The sequence below is a fragment of the Phocoena phocoena genome, chromosome 3 (genome assembly GCF_963924675.1).
Source record: "Phocoena phocoena chromosome 3, mPhoPho1.1, whole genome shotgun sequence".
NCBI classification, from domain to species: domain Eukaryota; kingdom Metazoa; phylum Chordata; class Mammalia; order Artiodactyla; family Phocoenidae; genus Phocoena; species Phocoena phocoena.
Window position 1 is genome coordinate 162129069 of NC_089221.1, and position 18274 is coordinate 162147342.

General features: G+C 57.3%; 1 protein-coding gene and 1 non-coding gene across 3 annotated transcripts in view; both read left to right on the forward strand.

The window, feature by feature from the left end:
- Positions 1-18274, forward strand: part of CRTC1 (CREB regulated transcription coactivator 1) — a 73861-nt gene that overhangs the window by 48455 nt on the left and 7132 nt on the right. For both annotated transcript variants that reach the window (XM_065874360.1, XM_065874361.1), the window contains 8 exons: positions 652-789; positions 1826-1887; positions 3858-3952; positions 6012-6097; positions 9755-9795; positions 10259-10479; positions 15209-15342; positions 17076-17387. In XM_065874360.1, the coding sequence (XP_065730432.1) occupies positions 652-789; positions 1826-1887; positions 3858-3952; positions 6012-6097; positions 9755-9795; positions 10259-10479; positions 15209-15342; positions 17076-17387 (1089 nt within the window). The remainder of the gene's footprint in view (positions 1-651; positions 790-1825; positions 1888-3857; positions 3953-6011; positions 6098-9754; positions 9796-10258; positions 10480-15208; positions 15343-17075; positions 17388-18274) is intronic.
- On the forward strand, positions 6457-6559 carry LOC136121751 (U6 spliceosomal RNA). The gene has a single exon (XR_010655768.1). It is a non-coding gene; the product is annotated as a U6 spliceosomal RNA (small nuclear RNA).

Here is an 18274-nt window from a genome sequence, read left to right on the forward strand (position 1 = left end):
TGTGGGCCAGGGCTCCGGAAAGTGCCTGCACTTGGCTGCCGGTGGTGCTGGGACAAGGCTGTGGGGGAGAGTGCGTGGGGGCCGAGTCTCAATCAGGACCAGCCCCAGGCTCCACGAGGAGCCTCCAGGGAGCCAGCACTTGGCCAGGTGGGCCCCTGAAGTCCTGGGCTGGAAGCCCTGGGGCTGTCTCTTGGCAGGCCCCTCCAGGGATGACGTAGGTGGGGAGAGGAGGCCGGCCAGGCCCGGAGAGAGAGGGCGGAGGCCTGTCTGCACCTGGCGAGGCTGGGAGGGGGTGCTCGGGCCGTCTGCACCCCTGGCACCCTGGCCGGCTCCGGGCCCCGAGCTTGCGCCGCTCTGCCTGGCCCGTGCATGCCAGCTGCACTGCACGCCTGCCGCCCCGGCACCTGGAACCCCAGCGCGCCGCCACCCCTACAGTGCTCGGAGGCTGGGGGCAGAGGCCGAGGAGGAAAGGAAGCCCATCTGGAGTAGCCGAGGGTGTCTCCAGAACTGGGCAGGGAGGTTGTAGAGGGACCCTGAGGCGAGATCCTGGGGGCAGAGCTGGGGTCAGATCTTGGACCACAGCTGGTAACTGTGGTTTGGGTTCCTCTCTCTTTTTTTCCATCTCTTCCTCTCCTCCCTCCCCACCCCCAGACACCCTTCCAGTCCTCAGGCCTGGACACCAGCCGAACTACCCGGCACCATGGGCTAGTGGACAGAGTGTACCGGGAGCGTGGCCGCCTTGGCTCCCCACATCGCCGGCCTCTGTCAGTGGACAAACATGGAAGGCAGATATCCTTTTTCCAGAGGATGGGGGTGGGGGTGGGGGCGGGGGCCACTTCATCCAGCTGGTGGACCTGCCTGCTGCCAGCTCTGTGATAGAATCAGGGCCGCTCCAGTCCTCCAGGGCTACCGGGCCCCACCAAGAGGGGGTGCCATTGCATGGCAACCCTGGAAGACTTCCTGGAGGAGGCAGTGCAAGCTAAGGAGCCTTTAGCCAGGCAGGGGCTAGGGGAGCACAGGGAACAGTGACACAGTAGGCCACTGGAGCACACAGCCTGAGATGAGAGTTGGGAGGGTACGCTCAGATGCCTGACTGGGCAGTGGGGCCCAGGAAGGCTGTGAGCAGGGCACCCACACGTCAGGGCCATGGTGGTGGACCCCTCTGGGGGCCATATGGAGCCAAGGCAGTGGGGCCGAGGGAGATCTGAGCCAGACACAGACAGATCAGAGGGAGGCTTGATCTGAAGACACAAAATTTGCCTTTGCACCTCTGCCAAGCAGAGAGGTTGTGAGGAATCCCACCCCCACCACCGACTTGGCTGCCCCCTGGTACTTAACCAGCCAGGCTCCCCCGCCATTGCGGTCTGAGTGGCTGCTCCTGGGAACCCCGGCTCTCTAGAACAGAGAAGCCTGTTCTTTCCTGGTTCTCGTTTCCATGGGCTGGGGGAGCCTGAGCAACTGGGCGCCAGACCAAGCCCTCGGGCCCTGGGAGTCACCCTGTCAGCCCAAAGTTAAGAGTCAAGACCAGGGTCAGCTGAACTAGACTCCCTGCAGCCCCCCCTACGGGCCCCCGTTTCATGGCTGAGGCCCCTCTTGGAAGGGGTGCAGCCTGCACGTGCGCTTGCAGGGGGTGAGTGCTGAGTGCTAGGTGGATGGGGCTGCACCCTGGGGGCTGCTCGCAGCCAGGCAGGAAAGGCCCCCGCCCCGAGGCCCCAGCTGTTTGCCGGCTCCCAGCAGCCTGGCTACTCGGGCTGGCCAGCACAGGGTTCTTGGGGCTCAGGGCAGGGCCTCAGCTGACAGCACCATCCCCTTAACTTATACTCACGCGGACAGCTGCCCATATGGCACCGTGTACCTCTCGCCACCTGCGGACACCAGCTGGAGAAGGTCAGTGACCCAGAACCAACCCCCAGCCCTCTCATTGGAAACAAAACTATACTTTCATCGTGGCCGTGCTTGGAAAACCAATATGCAGTCACTTAAAAATGACAAAACTTAGAAGCATCCAGAAGTTTCTAGAAATCAGCTCTATCCCTGTAAACAATGAGGTCACAGTTTTGGGGTCTTCCAGGGAGTTTTTTTTCCCCTCTATTTATGACTTTTTTTTTTCCTTTTCTTTTTTAAACAAAGTTGGGAGTTGTCGCTTGCTTTATTTAATGCTCTATTATGATTGTTTCCCACATTCCTGAAAAGCCATAGAAAATTTGATTGGAAAAGTATGATATATTTATATAGAAGATTAGGAAAATACATAAATGCATCTAGAAGATGAAAAAAAAGTCCATAATGCCATCATCTAGGAAGATCTAAGATAACAACAATAATATAGTTAATGTAAATCCCTACAATAACACAGATGATAGTTACACACCAGTGTGAATGTACTTAATGAAATAGAAGTGTATACTTAAGAATGGTTAAAAAGGCAAGTTTTATATTTATTTTAGCACACATACACAAAAAAACATATGTAGGTGACTTCAGTAAACAAAGACCCAAAGTAAACAAGCTGTTAAAAAAAAACACAGCACAAAATATATCATTCAATTAGGGACTTCCGTAATTAGGGACTTCCCTGGTGGCGCAGTGGTTGAGAATCCGCCTGCCAATGCAGGGGACACGGGTTTGATCCCTGGTCCGGGAAGATCCCACATGCCACGGAGCATCTAAGCCCGTGAGCCAGAACTATTGAGCCTGCGCTCTAGAGCCCGTCAGTCACAGCTACTGAGGCCGCGTGCCACAACTACTGAAGCCCGCGCGCCTAGAGGCCAAGCTCTGCAACAAGAGAAGCCACCGCGGTGAGAAGCCCACGCACCGCAATGAAGAGTAGCCCCCGCTTGCCACAACTAGAGAAAGCCCGCGCGCAGCAACTAAGACCCAACAACGAAGACCCAATGCAGCCAAAAATAAATAAATAAATTTAAAAAATAACATAATTAAATGCCCACCAAGCGCGTGTTCATATACCAGGTCCTATTTCAACCATCACATACATTAACTGATGTAAGACGCACAGAGCTCTGTGGAGTGGGTGCTGTTATCCTCCCCATTTTAGGCATAAGAAAGCGCGCAGAGAGGTCAGAACACTTGCTCAGGGACAGACAGCTGGTGGGGAGCCAGGATCCCCCTGGCTCCTCACAGCTCAGCTGGCCCCTGGGTCAGAGGCAGCCCGGTCCTCTGTAACCTGCTGTTGTCCTTGAACCAAGTTTCCTCCACGTCACTCTCAGTGTCTGGGACATCCCCGTTGGGGGTGTGTGGCTGTTTCCCCGAATTGGCTGTGCAGCTGGACCTGCCCTTTGCGTGTCTGCCCAGCTCCCCGTGGCTGCCCCTGGTTTCCTAGGCAGCTGAGGGGTTTTTCTGAGGACCCTCCCTCCAGGCACCTGCAGCTGGGGGCAGATTGTGTTATTGGGGCAGAGAGTGGAGCCTCTCCCAGACTCCTGGGAGCACTGGGCTGGTTGGAGCAAGACCCCCCCCCCATTGGCCATTGGTCACCAGTAGGGGACTCCATGATGGGTTCATACTCCCAAGGCTGGGCCACTGTGGGACTGTCAGGCCCTCTCTCTTCAGGGTTTCAACAGGAAAGCACTACCTTTTCCCTAAAGCCGCGAAGGCCATCGAAGGGGCAGGGTTGGGCAGGGGCTGGTTAGGAACGAAGGGACAGCTCTGCTGCAGCCTTTGCAGACGAAAACCAAAATCACTGTTGTGGTTCTTCAGGGTTTTTGCTCAGGTATGCAGCTCACAAAAATGACCCATGACTGCCACCCTGTTCCATCAGGTGGGTCCCAGATAGAGTGGAACCAGGACTGTCCCTTCGTCCCCTTTGGGGCCAAGGCTCACTGTCTCTCTCCTCTCCCCAGGACCAATTCTGACTCTGCCCTTCACCAGAGCACAATGACACCCACCCAGCCAGAGCCTTTTACGGGTGGGTCCCAGGACGTGCACCAGAAAAAAGGTATCAACGGGGCCCATGGGTGTCTTTCCTGGGGTCAGGCAAGTCCAGTGGCTGACCGCTGTGCTCCCAGAGGTCACAAATATGTAGGTGGACAGACCTGAGAAGGAAGACTCAGCAGGTGCTGTGGGACAAGGGGAGGGGTTCAGGGAAACTTTGAGATGGCGCTATTTGAGTTGGATTTTGAGGAGTGAGTAGGAGTTTTCTAGGCAGAGACAACAGTCCCTGCAAACTCAGATTGGCTTCTGATTATGGATTCAGGGTATGGCCGTGCAGTCTGGGGGCCTTGCAGATTCTTTCAAATGTTGGGAGCAGCAAGCCCGGGGAAAAGGGGCATTTATCAGCTCGTGACCAACAGTCGGAGCTAGATGTTCAGCTTCAGGTATCGTTTGATCCAGGGCTTCACACTGGATCATTTCCCGGCTCTGATGCTCAGAACCTCTTGGTCCACAGGGTCTGTCCTGGCAACAGTGTGTGGAAAAGAGGCTAACTGTTCCCTAACTCTTGTCCAGAGCTTCCTTTCCAACTGGGTCATGCACACACCCCTGCAGCTGGGGCAGATCTGTGCCCAGGCCTCAGTTCCTCCTTGGAGCCAGGTATGGAGGCAGCATCCCTGGGACCTTCCAGGAAGGTACATGGCATCTTAAAAACTGGGGCAGTGTCACCCAGAGAGGGGAGTGTGATGCTATGAGGCCAGCCCTAGAAGCCCATGTGGGCCTGATCTGCTCCAGGACACTGAAACCAGACAGTTAATCATTTACACTGCAGGTCCAAACGTTTACCACTTTTTTGGTAGCATTTCACTGTGTGAGTATGTAAACATACCGGGGAGATTTTGCTGATAGAAGAAGGATGGTCAACCAGAACTTCACCCCTTGGTGGGCAGGGGCTCTCCTCATGTGATCTTTCCAGCTCATTGGGCATCAAAGGCGAGATTGCAGAAGGGAATGTCTCCATAATAAAAGCGAGGATTCCAAATGCCTAGGGGTGACGAGAATGGACCTGGCACTTCCCTCCTGTTCCTGATGCTGGGGGCAATTCAGAGGGCGCTGTCTATCCTGAGGGAGGTCCGCCAGGAACTTGGGGCTTTGGGGGTGGGTGAGTGGGCTTCGCCCTCCCCAGGGACTCTTTGTGACCGTGGAAGGACCCCTGGTAGCTCAGAGTCCAGTTGGCCTTGGTGGGGGTGGGGGGAGTGGGACACATCACCTCTCCCCGTTGCTCTAGGTAGGGCCCAGGCAGTAACGAAGTCTGGTGTTAGCCTGGCTGTCCTCCCATCACCCAGTCCAGGTTTCTAGAAGGAGGAATTAACCTCCTCCTTCTAATTATGTTCATAGTGGCGCTATTGCAGCACTGAACCTCCAACAGGCATCAGGAAATTGGATCTCATAAAGAAAGTGTTGAATCTCACGTTAACTGAAAGTTTTAAGGAAAGGGGCCTTCAGGCACAGCTGGTTCCAGGGCCTCGACCGATGCCCATCCAGTCCCTTAGACCTTCTCTCTCCTCCTTTCCTCCTCCGGGACTGGTTGGCATTGCAGCTAACTCACAGAGCCGTAGCTACCATGGTTGGATCGACCTCAGACTACACTGAGCTACGTGGCTTGGTGCCAAATGCCCAAGAAGGGCCCGGCCCCTGGGTGCTGACAGCCCAGAGGGGGAGGCAGGTGTCCACAGGGCTGTAGGTGGGGTGCACGGGGTGAGGCGACCAGTCGTGGGAGATGGGAAGAGATTCTTGGCTGTTCTCTGCAGCCCGAGGCCTGAGTGGGTCCTGTGAGAGGCAGAGTTGACACACGTCCTTAGCTCCAGAGCTTTCATTTTCATTTCTTTATAAGTCACAAGTTCTCTGACTTTTTTTTTTTAACTTTTCTTTCTTTCTTTTTTTTTTTTTTTTAACGAAACTCTTTTTTTACTTTAGTACAATCCCCAGGAGTTACTGTTGGGGTAGTTTCATTCATATCACGGTCGTGACTCTGTATGTCAGGGAAGTGCCCTCCTGGTGCCACCACACAGCTGCAAAGATTCCTTTTCTGCTTCTCCTTCTTCTCCAACCCCACCCCACCCCAGTCTTACTATTAACAGTCCCTGGAATGGAGGAGACCACATCAGAGATGGACAAGAACCTTTCCAAGCAGGCATGGGACACCAAGAAGGTAAGAGCCTAAGGGTTTTCGGAAGTGGTTTTCCTTCTTGATCTTTTTTTTTTTTTTTTTTAAGCACAACCCATGTGAAGATGGTGGAATAGCACCTTGGGGGAGCGTCGCCTTCCCTGAAGTGTGAACCTCATTCGATGTTTTTTTTTTTTTGGCTGTGCTGTACAGCATGTGGGATCTTAGTTCCCCAACCAGGGATTGAACCGGGGCCCTTGGCAGTGAGTACTCGGAGTCCTAACCACTGGACCACCAGGGAATTGCCTAAACCTCGTTCAGTTTTGACCAGTTGCATAGGCCTTGAATACTGATGGCAGGCCTGTCACACTGGTGAAAGCCACGTAAAGAACTAAAATCTGTGTTCACTTTGGCAGCGTGTATGCTAAAATTGGAACAGCGCAGGGAGGATTAACATGGCCCCTGTACAAGGAGGACGTGCAGGTTCACACAGCGTTCCATATTTTTATGTGCCGTGATAGATGTTAACCGTTAACTAGACTTACTGTGATCACTGCAGCATATACAAATACCGGATTATTATGTTGTACGCCTGAAACTAAGATAATATGATGTGCGAATTATACCTCAATGAAAAAAGAAAGAAAGAAATTGAAGCCAGGGAAGTTAAGTGATTTGCCCAAGGCTGTGAAGATACTTAGGGTTTAGAACGTATACCTCCTGATTTTTAGCCTGTGATCGTTCTGCTAACCCACAGTATTGGGTAATTATCATCGTTTATCGTCATTCTTGCTTTTTTTTTTTTTTTTTTTTTTCTGTTGTACCGTACAGCACGCGGGATCTTAGTTCCCCAACCAGGGATTGAAATTGTGCCCCCTGCGGTAGAAGCACGGAATCCTAACCACTGGACCTCCAGGGAATTCCCTGTCCTCATTCTTAAACGTAAACTTCCATTCACTTGTGCAATAATTGCAGCTTTTATTAGAGTACAGAGTCTGCTTGGAATTCCCAGTTGGGTTGGGATTTCTGTGTTATCTCAAGGTCCAGAAACAAATTTCTCAAGTTCAGCCTACAAAAATGTCTAGTGATAAGATAGAATTTGTGCCGTGAATACAGATTTCAACGAATTTTTTTGTTAATTAATTAATTTATTTTTGGCTGTGTTGGGCCTTCGTTTCTGTGGGAGGGCTTTCTCTAGTTGTGGCAAGCGGGGGCCACTCTTCATCGCGGTGCGCGGACCTCTCACTATCGCGGCCTCTCTTGTTGCGGAGCACAGGCTCCAGACGCGCAGGCTCAGTAGTTGTGGCTCACGGGCCCAGTTGCTCCGCGGCACGTGGGATCTTCCCAGACCAGGGCTCGAGCCCGTGTCCCCTGCATTAGCAGGCAGATTCTCAACCACTGCGCCACCAGGGAAGCCCCCAATGAATTTGAATAGAACAAAAATGCACTGACACTAAAGCAATTTTGAATGTTTTTTTTTTTAAATTGAAACCCTGTCAGGAACTCGGAGGGAGATGATGAACGAGCAGACAGCAGTATGTTCCTCAAAGGCATGTGTTCAGAACGTTTGAAATCAACAGGAAACAACCTGAGTGCTCGACAGTAGGGGATTTATAAGGAAACTGTCCTTAGTCCCTCGTGTGGAAAGCTCTGTGTGTACGAATTGGGATCTTTGAAGGAATTTTAAAGGCATGAGAGACTTGTGATAAAACTGGTATGTGGAAAGAGCAGGATAAAGCTGTTTAGAAAGGCACAAGACATGTAAAGATGCCAACAGATCCCTGGGTGTGCAGGACCAGGCCCTGGGGGAGACCCGAGTGCAGGTGTGAGCAGCACTGTTGGCCTTTTTTTTTTAATTATTTTTTTTGCGGGTACGCGGGCCTCTCACTGTTGCGGCCTCTCCCGTTGCGGAGCAAGGGCTCCAGACGCGCAGGCTCAGCGGCCATGGCCCACAGGCCCAGCCGCTCCGCGGCATGTGGGATCTTCCCAGACCGGGGCACGAACCCGTATCCCCTGCATCGGCAGGCGGACTCTCAACCGCTGCGCCACCAGGGAAGCCCTGGCCTTTTAATCCCCGTCTGCATGTTCCAGTTTTGCACAAGGAACGCATATGATTTTCAGACTTGGGGGGAGAAACTTAAAAATTCTAAGAACCCAAACAAAGTCAAAAAGTAACTGAAACGTCTAGTTGCAGAGAGGTGCGTCAGTAAGGACAACAGGGTCCCTACACGTGCCCAAATGTGGTGCTGCCATAAAGAAAGTGAAGATGGCGAGCATCGTGACTCTGGGGAGGGGGACGGCCCCAGCGTCCTGGGAGTGAGAAGATGGTGGCAGAGCCCAGCATCTTGGCGAGACTTCCTTTAACTGCCGCTCAAAACGATGCATCTGTGAGGATGTCAGTAAAGGAATTCCTGTGGATTTGTTGGGGGTGGGGCGGGGGGGTGATGGGTGAATTTTTAATACTGTTTAGAAATCTGTTAGGATCCCATAACATTCGTGGAATGCTTTTGAAAAGATTCTTTAGAAAAAGTCATTGTCAAAGTGCTTTGTTAAAAATCTGGTAATGAAGCGAGTGTTTACCCACGGAATTAAGGAGCCTGTGGCCAAGTAGAAACCCGTTCCTCCGGCATTCCCTGCAGGGGCTAAATGCCTGCTGGTCACGTGCCAGTCGGGCCTCCCCCACCCCACCGCACTGGGTGTGTGCATGGGAGGCAGGCCTAGCACACACACACACACACACACACACACACACACCGCTGGTGTGTCCACGCTCCTGTAACACGTCAGCCAGGAGTGTCTGCCCCAGGGCCCGAGAGGCAGAGAGGAATAAGGGAACATGACACAGCCAAGCCCGCCACTGGCATGCCAGGTTCTGTCCAGTCATGTCTGCTGCCATCGGAAGAGAGTTTCCTCCTTTGTCCTTGAACAGGTCTGGGGACCCTGCAGTTCTTGGATGGTGATAGTGTCCCGGGTTCACAGAAGGGGAAACAGGGTTTCTCTGGGACCCTCTCCCCAGGGCTGGTCTCCAGGGCAGCCACGGTCTCTGTCCTTGGGCCGCGTGGGCCAGGGAGCACGTCAGCAGCAGGGTCACCTGTGGGAGTCGCAGCTCTGGGGCACCGCACCGCTGCAAGGCGGGTCAGCAGGGGGCGTGGGGAGCGCCCTCTGTGTACTTAGGGCATGCAGTTTGAGCCTCCTCAGGCTTCTCCACGTGGTGTCCTTCCTTGCCATGGACAGAGGCACACAGAACAGAGGCAGCCCCTGCCACTGGAGCCCTGCCTGCCTCCATTCAGGAGTGACACAGGGTGTTAGCCTGGAGTTTTCAGTAACCCTGCCCCCCGGCTGGCCGCTAACAGCCACGGTACAGCCCTGTGGGGGTTCAGATGTGAAGAGTGGGCAAGCTTCCTCTTCTTCCCCGATGCCTGCTCTCACAGGGGACCACGCCACCCCTGGGCTGTGCCCACAGGTAGACGGAGTTGAAGCTGGGAGGGGGCTGTAGAAAGACCATCTCCACACAACTCTTGGTTTTGCCCCTGGGTGTGTCTGGGGCAGGCCCCCCCAGTGCCGTGGGGCCACGTGTTCTTCATCTGCAGGTGACTCCATTCTTGTTGAGCATTTCTTAGCCCTGGTGGGGAGAAGCCATGTTGTGAGGAGGAGCGGTGCACATGAGGAGGCCAGCTCAGCCTCTGCTGTCTTCTCTTTCAGACGGGGTCCAGGCCCAAGTCCTGCGAGGTCCCTGGAATCAAGTAAGTCTCAGCAGGGCCCACCCTGTGTGCCCAAGGCCACCCTGGGCTGCTTGGACGATGCCAGGGCTTCCCCTCCGCCCATGAGGCTACATATCCTGACAAGAGGGACACTGTGCCGCTGGCAGCCACCCAGCAAGCCCCACCGCAGGGGGACACGCCTACCGCTCCTTCCCTGAGATGACAGAGCCCCTGTCCTAGCCCCAGCACACTCACCCCTCAGACACAGTGGGAGGACCCTCACCCCGGCCCCCATCCCACAGGGATAGGCTGCTTCCTGAGGTTCCGCTGGAGGTGCTGACAGTCGTTTCTCCAGCAGGGCAGTGCCTAATTATGGGGTGTCATTTTGCGCCTACGAATTTTTTTGCACCAGCCTTCTTCTGCCCCTGCCACAGCTTTCGTGGGAGAACAGGCCAGCCGCCACCCCGAGAGCTCACCGCCCCCTCTGTCTGGCCTTTCCCCCCAGCATCTTTCCATCCGCCGACCAGGAAAACACTACAGCCCTGATCCCTGCCACCCACAACACGGGGGGCTCCCTGCCTGACCTGACCAACATCCACTTCCCCTCCCCCCTCCCGACCCCGCTGGACCCCGAGGAGCCCACCTTCCCCGCGCTGAGCAGCTCCAGCAGCACCGGCAACCTCGCAGCCAACCTGACACACCTGGGCATCGGCGGTGCCGGCCAGGGTAAGGCTGGGCTGGGTGGCGGGGACACTCCCTTCCCTGACAGAGGTCACCGTCTAGTGAGAATGACAAGTGTGTTTGAACGATGACTTAGCAGGGTCACGTCCAAAATGCCAGGCATGGGGGTGGAGCACAGAGTCCACCACGGGGGTTCAGGGTTGCCATGCTGACCCAAGGGGAAAGGCATCTGGGCAGAGGGCACAGCCTGGGCAGAGAACCAGGGCTGGGAAAGCTCATGCTCCCAGGGATGGGACCATGGTTCTTAGCGGGGGCTGGGGGCTTCAGAGAGTTGGGGTGTGCCAGGCTTTCCTCATGCCCTTCATCAAGGGACAGGCCTGATCTGTTCCTCTCCCCCGCCTCTCCCACTCCCCCCACCCCGACCCCCCAATCCCCCGACCGTGGCTGCCTGCTTGGGATGCTCCAGCCCGGCCCCCTCCCCTGAGGACGTTTCATGGGCCCCTGGCCTGTCCCAGTATCCCCCGGTGGTGCCCCAACCCTGTTCCTCTTCGGGACTTCCGGCAGCACCGTCCTCCTATGACTCAGGCAGGGACCCTGGAGGTGTCCTCCTCCACTCAGACCCTCTCCCCTGCGTGGCCTCCATCTGCTTGCTCCCTGACCAGCCCCTGCCTCTTCTCCACCCAGAAGGGCCATCAGCTCTTGGCCCTCCTCTGGTCAGGACCTTGCACAGCACCTCAGTTTCCTCCCTAGTGAAAGCTTGAGACCCGCGGGGCCCCCTAATTCCTGCTGCCCATGCCGACTCCTCTCCAGCCAACAGGCTTACCGCCGACCACCGTGGGGCCTTTGCACATGCCACCCCACCCACACAGCGCTCCTCCAGGCTCCTCACCCCGTTCCCTACGCAGACCGCCTCCCCTCCCCTCTGCAGGCCTTCCTGACTCCCTGCCCATGCCCCTGCCCATGCCCCTTCTCACACTGGGTTGCTTTTCTGCACTCACCGTGCTGCTGTTGAGTCACTATTTTGCTCTTTGGTCTGTCCCCTGGGCTGGGCCTTGATCTCCCACGCCCTTGATCTGACCCCTCTACCCACGTTGACTGTGGGAGGCGTGGGTTTGCGCCCAGGGAGGAGACAGGACGGGCCCCCAACAGCCTGGTGGTGGGACTGGCAGAATGGGCCGTGGGGACTCATATGTGTCCCCACCTGTGTCCGGACTCGGCAGTCGGTGAGAGCACTGCCTCGCTGTGCTCTCCCTATGTCCTGGAGCCACAGCACAGGTCAGCGCTCAGCCCCCGTCCACAGGCCCACGGCACCTCCGCCCCGACCATGGTGGGTAGCGCCACGCAGGGTTTTCTGAGAATCACACACTCACATTCGTGTTTGCCACACTTCCTCTGACTGCCCCGGGGAGAAGCTGACTGTGAGGAATGGGCGGCAGCCCCTGGGCCAGGGCAGAGCCCCATTGGGAGCTTTGCAGAGAGATTTCAGGGTGAAATTGGCCAGCCTTGGAGCCAGGTTGATTCAGGGAGTGAAGGAGAGCAAGGAGCCTGGAGTCATTCCCGGCTTTGGTGCCGACCGGGCCAGGGCCAGGTGAGGATGGTTGAGGGTGGTGCAGACGTTCCCTAGGTATTTAGGCGAGGAGATAGAGGCCAGAGTGGTGAAGAGGAGAGAGACATTCTGCCTCATGCCATTTAGGCTGTGTTCTTTTTCCCATGCACCTGGCCCCATGCCCGCTGAGGCTCAGCCATCGGGCAGAGGGTACTGGCCCTGGCCGTGTGCACCCACTCACCCACCCACACCTCCAGGGAAGGCCCAGAAGGCAAAACGAGCAGATTCAGGGGAGCCCCAGATCCGTGGCCCTCCCACCAGTGGGTGGGCAGCGTCCACAGATGCCCGTGCAAGGAAGGAAGTCAGAAGGTCGGCCCTGGGGCTGCTGGCCCTCGGGCAGAGAGTCGCTGTTTCCCGGCCCCCGTTTTTCTCCTCACGCCTTGGCAGCAGCCTCCAGGGCACCACCCCCTCCGCTGGAGGGCCCTTGGCAGCCCCCCAGCGCCCGCCCGGGAGCCTCGCACCTCCAGCCCGCGCCGAGTCTAAACAAGTACAGGAAAACACAACACATGTGAAAACCATAGATGCGGGAACGAGTGCAGACCCCGAGCGTGGGGCCCAGACCCCAGCCTGCCTGGCTCAGAGCTTCGGCCCGGTAATGTCTGGCATGTGTTCGGTTGTTTGCGAACCTGCCGCGCTCCAGCAGCTCGCCTGGCGGGGGCCTCACTCTCCGGGTGTGTTTTAAATCAAGCAGAGCCACCGGCCCCTGGCACACATGGAGATCGCCCCCCACACCACCCAGCCCACCCTGCAGTCAGGACGGGAGCCGGTGGAGGAGGAAGGCGGAGGCCTCCGCCGCCAGGGAGACAGTGGCCCCTCTCATCTCCTTCCAAGTTTGCCAAAGTCGTTTCCCTGGCTGCATGCCGGAAGCGGGAAGTGGGCAGGCTGAGGTCCTCCTTCCCTGCACAGCTCCGTGGCCAGCTAGCCCCGTGCACAGGGCTTCCATTGCCGCTGGGGCGGGCTCCTGCCACCTGGGCTGCCCTCCCCTGGCAGCTGTCCCTGCCCACGCTAGGCTTCCCTTCCAGCTGGCCCCACTTCTTTTCCTAAAGTTGATCCAGGTTGTCAAAGGGAACTCAACAGCAAGGCATCCCTCGGCCCTCCCGGCCCAACTGGTGTCTCAGGGGGTGGTGGCTGCCCCACGTGAGGCCAGGAGCTCACGTTACAGCCTAGCAGAGGATTAAAAACTCCCTTGTCTTCAGGACAGACGTCAGAGGCGGCAGCTGAAGGGCCAAATCCAGCCCCCCCGGTGTATTTTGGCTTTCTTACACGATTGTGTGTGTGATGCTTTGAATCGACATTCAAATATGCACGTAAAAACCTGGATTTCCAGCTTCTCTTGAAGAGTCAGGCCCAGCAATGGTGGGTCGAGGTCGTGTGCCTCAAGCTGGGCTAGAGCACTCCAGTTTGCTGCGGGCTCCTCCCGTCCCCGTCGCCCCTCTGTCCCCGCCACTCTTGGCGTCTGCCCCCGCTGCTTACCGAGCTCCGACATCTGCTCCCGACGTGCACGTTGAGTGTTCCTCGGCCCGCTGGACCCATGAAGCGTCAGATGCTCAGAGAAGACGAGGGAGCAGTGCAGGGTCCCGACTCCCAGTGTGCTCTCAGCAGGCGTCTTCCGGACTCCTCCTGACTAGGCCTCTGTCGATGGCTCCCTTGACGTCGCTGTGTTTGCAGCAGCCTGATTCTGGGCCCAAGGTCTGTGCAGAAACTGGCCCCCGGGGGCTCCGCTACAGGAGCTGTCGACGGTGCCAGGCCCCCCCAGCAGTGCTCAGCCGAGTGGAGCGGCCAGGGCATCCGAGGGGAAGTGCAGGCGTGACCGGGCTCGCCTTGCACAGATGACACAGCCCCAGCGAACAGCTGCCTGGGGTAGAGGGAAGGCTGCCCGTCATCTCCCCTCAGTGTATGCTGGGTGCGTTCTTGCCGGCCCTGGAACCTGCCACCTCACCCGCTGGAACCAGGTTGATCCGGTGCCCTCCGCGGGGTGGGCCCAGCTCCCCCAGTGAGTCAGGCACCTTCACCTGGCCTTGACTGCTGGCCAGATTCTCTCGGAGCCTGCTCACGACCTCCTTAGGGCCTCGCGGTGAACTGGAGAGGACAAAGAAACTTGAGTCTGGGGTGATCAGGCCAGGCCCCCAGGGCTCCCCTCCTGCCCCCAGCATCAGGGGGCCCATTGCTTCCCTGGCACAGTGCCCCAGGATCATCTGGCAGGCCCCAACACACTGAACTTGACTTCACTTAGCTCCTTCACAGCAGATACATCCAGGGATCAGATTGCTGGGGGAGGGGGCCAGGGTGAGGGAAGGGGTGACTTGGAGCACCCCCGCCCCCAGCAAAAGCTCCAGCAGGAAGAAGATAAAATAACTGAGTTTCTTGCTCCGGTATCCTGATGGGGTTGGTGCTGCAGCATGGGGAGTGCATGAGGTGGGAGGAGAAGGTTGTGGGTGCGTGTTGTGGGGGGAAGGGCTGCTAGATACAGAGGTCAGGGGCCAAGAGGAGATCTGGCCAATGGAGCAGTTATGGGAAGGGGCACGTTCACGGAATGGGGGTGAGGAGAACGATGAGGCTCAAGAAGAAACCGCAGCATCAGGCAGCACCGATTTGGTTGGAGCTAACCAAAACCCAAGGCATTTTAGGGGAAAAAAAAAAAAAAAAAAAAAAAAAGGAGGGGGACTGTCTCTGAAACCAGGGAAGTGCCAGCATGGCTGGATCTGGGGCTCAGGTGCTATCTCTGCCCCTCATTTCCCTTGTGGTTACCAGGATGCCTCCTCACACAATTCCGGACCTCCCTTCCCGGAGTTCCATCAAAAGCCCCCGGGCAGGGTCTCATTTGGCCAGCCTAGTCACATGTCCATCTGGGGGCCAATCATGCGGTAGCCCAGAGGTGGGGAAGCGCTGATTGGCAGGGCCTGCGGGACACGCCCCTCCTGGAGGGATGGCAGGATCTGTGGGGAGAGTGTTGGTCAGCACTGGAGGTGGGAGCCCGTGCAGAGCTGGGGGACCCTGGGGTCGGGGTATCGGGACCTCAGAGGGGGCATCCCGGGTTTGGTGATCAGGATGTGCCCATTGGCGTCTGTCTGAGCGATTGGACTGTCCTCAGCAATGACCCTGGGTGTGTGAGCGCCCCCTGCCATGATCCCAGTGGCTGGCATCATGCCCACCCTCCCTTCCTTTCAGGGATGAGCACACCTGGCTCCTCGCCGCAGCACCGCCCGGCCGGCGTCAGCCCGCTGTCCCTGAGCACGGAGGCAAGGCGGCAGCAGGCCCAGCAGGTGTCGCCCACTCTCTCCCCACTGTCACCCATCACTCAGGTGCGAGGGCTCAGTGGGGCGGGGGAGGTGGGGCCCGGCTCTGCCTCTCTGGGAGGCCTCACGCTCCTTCCAGGGAGCAGAATCCTGAAAATCTTGCCAACATTTTTTTTGCTTTTTGTTGTCAAATTTTCAAACACGCGGGGAATGCAGAAATCAGTGGCCTGGATTCCCCTGTGCCCATCATGGCTGTTAGCTTGTGCCCGTGTGACTGGGCATTCTTTATTATGCTGTTCTCTTCTTTAAGATCTAGTTGCAATTTCCCAAAATAAAATGTTCAGAGGTTCCCCCCCCCCCCCCACCACCAATTTACCATGTTTGCTTTGTCTGCTTCTTTGGTAGTTTTGTGTGTGTGTGGGAGTTGGTCCGTTTCATCAGAGTTATCCCACGTGCCAGCACACAGTGGTTCGTAGTACTCTCATAGTCCTTTTTATTTCTGAGAAGTGGTTAGTAACGTCGCCCCTTTCGTTTCCGATTTCCATAATTGGAACCTTCTCTTTTTTAGTCAATCCAGGCTCGTAGAACGAGTTAGGAAGTGTTCCCTCCTCTTCTATTTTGTTGAAAAGTTGGAGAAGCATTGGTATTAATTCTTCTTTGAACATTTGGTAGAATTCAGTGAAGGTGCTGCGGTCTTGGCAGATCTTCACTGGAAAGTTTTTGGTGGCTGATCCCACCTCCTTACTCAATATCGGTCCTACTCAGACGTCCTTTTCCTTCTTGGGTCCGTTTCGGTAGTTTGTGTGTTCTGAGGAATTTGTCCACTTTGTCTGCTTTTCAGTCCCTAATAGATAATATTGTTTCTTCCGTTTTTAACATGACCTCGATGGTCTTATCCACCCACAATGAAATTAACAGTAGTTCTATACCTTCCGATGCCCGGCCTGGTCTCGGCTGTCCACAGTGTCTCTTGTCTCTTGTACGGTTCTTGTTCAGATCAGGATCCAAACAGAGCCATGCGTGGCTCCTAGCTGCTGTGTCTTTAGTCTCTTCATCCGTGGCCCCAGCCTCTTCTCCCCTCCCCGCCACGCCCCACCCCTGAGGCCTGCCTTCCCTTTCCGGAAACTGCCTTCCGGCCACTCCTTTCCTGCGTTCTGCTAAGTGTTTACATCCTGTAGCTCCTGGGCATATCCAGCCTCCCTCAGAGGGCAGGAGCCCATGCCTGCCTGCCTGCCTGAGGAACTGTCCGCGCAGACTCGTGAGCCTGGAAAACTTGCCTCTGGTTATTTTCCTTTTTCCAACTCTAAGAGGGGCCCGAGCTGGTCATTGCCGAGTGACCGCACGGGAGCCTCCGTCAGCCCCACCGTCTCCAGCCTCCCCTTGGTGCCCAGGCTGCAGGGTGGCGGGAGGGGGTTCCTTCTCCCCGGCAGGACCCCACAGGGGCTAGGTGCTGGATCCCCGCTGGGCTACCAGAGTGTGGTGCCCTGTGCCTGCCCACAGTGGGGAAACGCCAGCTCAGAGAGGCGGGGGATGGGGGCGGAGCATCCTGAGTGGAAGGGTGTGCAGCGAGGAAGGCTCACTGGGGGCAGGCCTGCTGAGCTTCAGCCCAGTCCTCCGTGGGCCTTGGGGGAAGCCCGCTTCGCTTCCCTGGTCCAGGGTCTGGACATCCCTCTGTTCATCTCTCACTTCAGTGTCAATCACGCCAGGCCGTGGGGGTCCCCTGGGGGCCAGGTGTTCACAGCCCGCTCGGCCCACTCCTTTGAGCATGTGTCCCACCTGATGCCCTCCTCTCCATTCAGGCCGTGGCCATGGATGCCCTGTCTCTGGAGCAGCAGCTGCCCTACGCCTTCTTCACCCAGGCGGGCTCTCAGCAGCCGCCGCCGCCTCAGCCTCAGCCCCCGCCCCCGCCACCGCCTGCGTCCCAGCAGCAGCCGCCCCCGCCGCCCCCGCAGGTGCCTGTCGGCCTCCCCCAGGGCGGCTCCCTGATGCCGAGCGCCAGCCTGACTCGGGGGCCCCAGCTGCCCCCGCTTGCGGTCACGGTACCATCCTCTCTCCCCCAGTCCCCCCCAGAGAACTCGGGCCAGCCGCCGATGGGGATCGACACTGCCTCGGTAAGCCCGGGGCGGGGCCTGACGGGGGCGGGGGGGCGGGGGGTGGGGCTTGTGCAGGAGGAGCCCAGGGGCTGTGGGAGACCCCCATCAGACCTGCAGGAGGAGTGTCAGGGTGCCTGGCTTTATCTGCAGCCACCTTGAGGCTCCACTTTGAGGCCAACTTGGCCAGGGGTTGGGGCTGAGGCAAACACTGCCTGGGGCTGGGAGCTCAGTGGGGTATTCTCCCTGGAATCCTCAAGCCAAGTTTGTCACCCCGGTATAGATGGGGAAACTGAGGCACAAGCAGGGGTCAGGTGCCCCAGACTTCACCCAGGACGGGCCACCCCATGTCCGGCTGCCGAGCCCTCCCCCATAGCCCCGATTGCCCCCCTCAGCCCTGCCCACCCAAGACAGGGCTTCCTCGGGGGCAGGGAGAACACGGAGCTCTCAGGGCCTCGGGAATGGACTTCTGAGAGCCAGAGGGCTGGAGATGAACTTGGAGGAGAAGAAGGGATGAAGCCAGTTCTGTGATTCATACAGCACAGTGCCCTGGGCTGGGGGCCTGCAGCTCAGACAATGGGACCCCCTTGCCTGGGGCCAGGCTTGGGGTAACAAGTGCTAGGTTTTGACCCCTGCACCCCAAACCTTCCTGCTTGTTCAGACTTTCACCCAGGTTGCCCTGATGGGAAGGGAGTGGTCACAGCTACCTTTGACCACATCCAGAGGAACAGGGACCCACGTTTGGGGCCCAGCCAGCCCTCTCCACTCACTTGGCCCATGGCTGCCAGCCCCAGGATAAATGTCATCAGAACACCATGTGCTCTGTGAAGAACAGGCCCCCCCTGGGTTGGCCAGGGTGGGCAGGTAACCCAACAGGTAGAAACCCACATTTCCAGGCCGCTCTGATC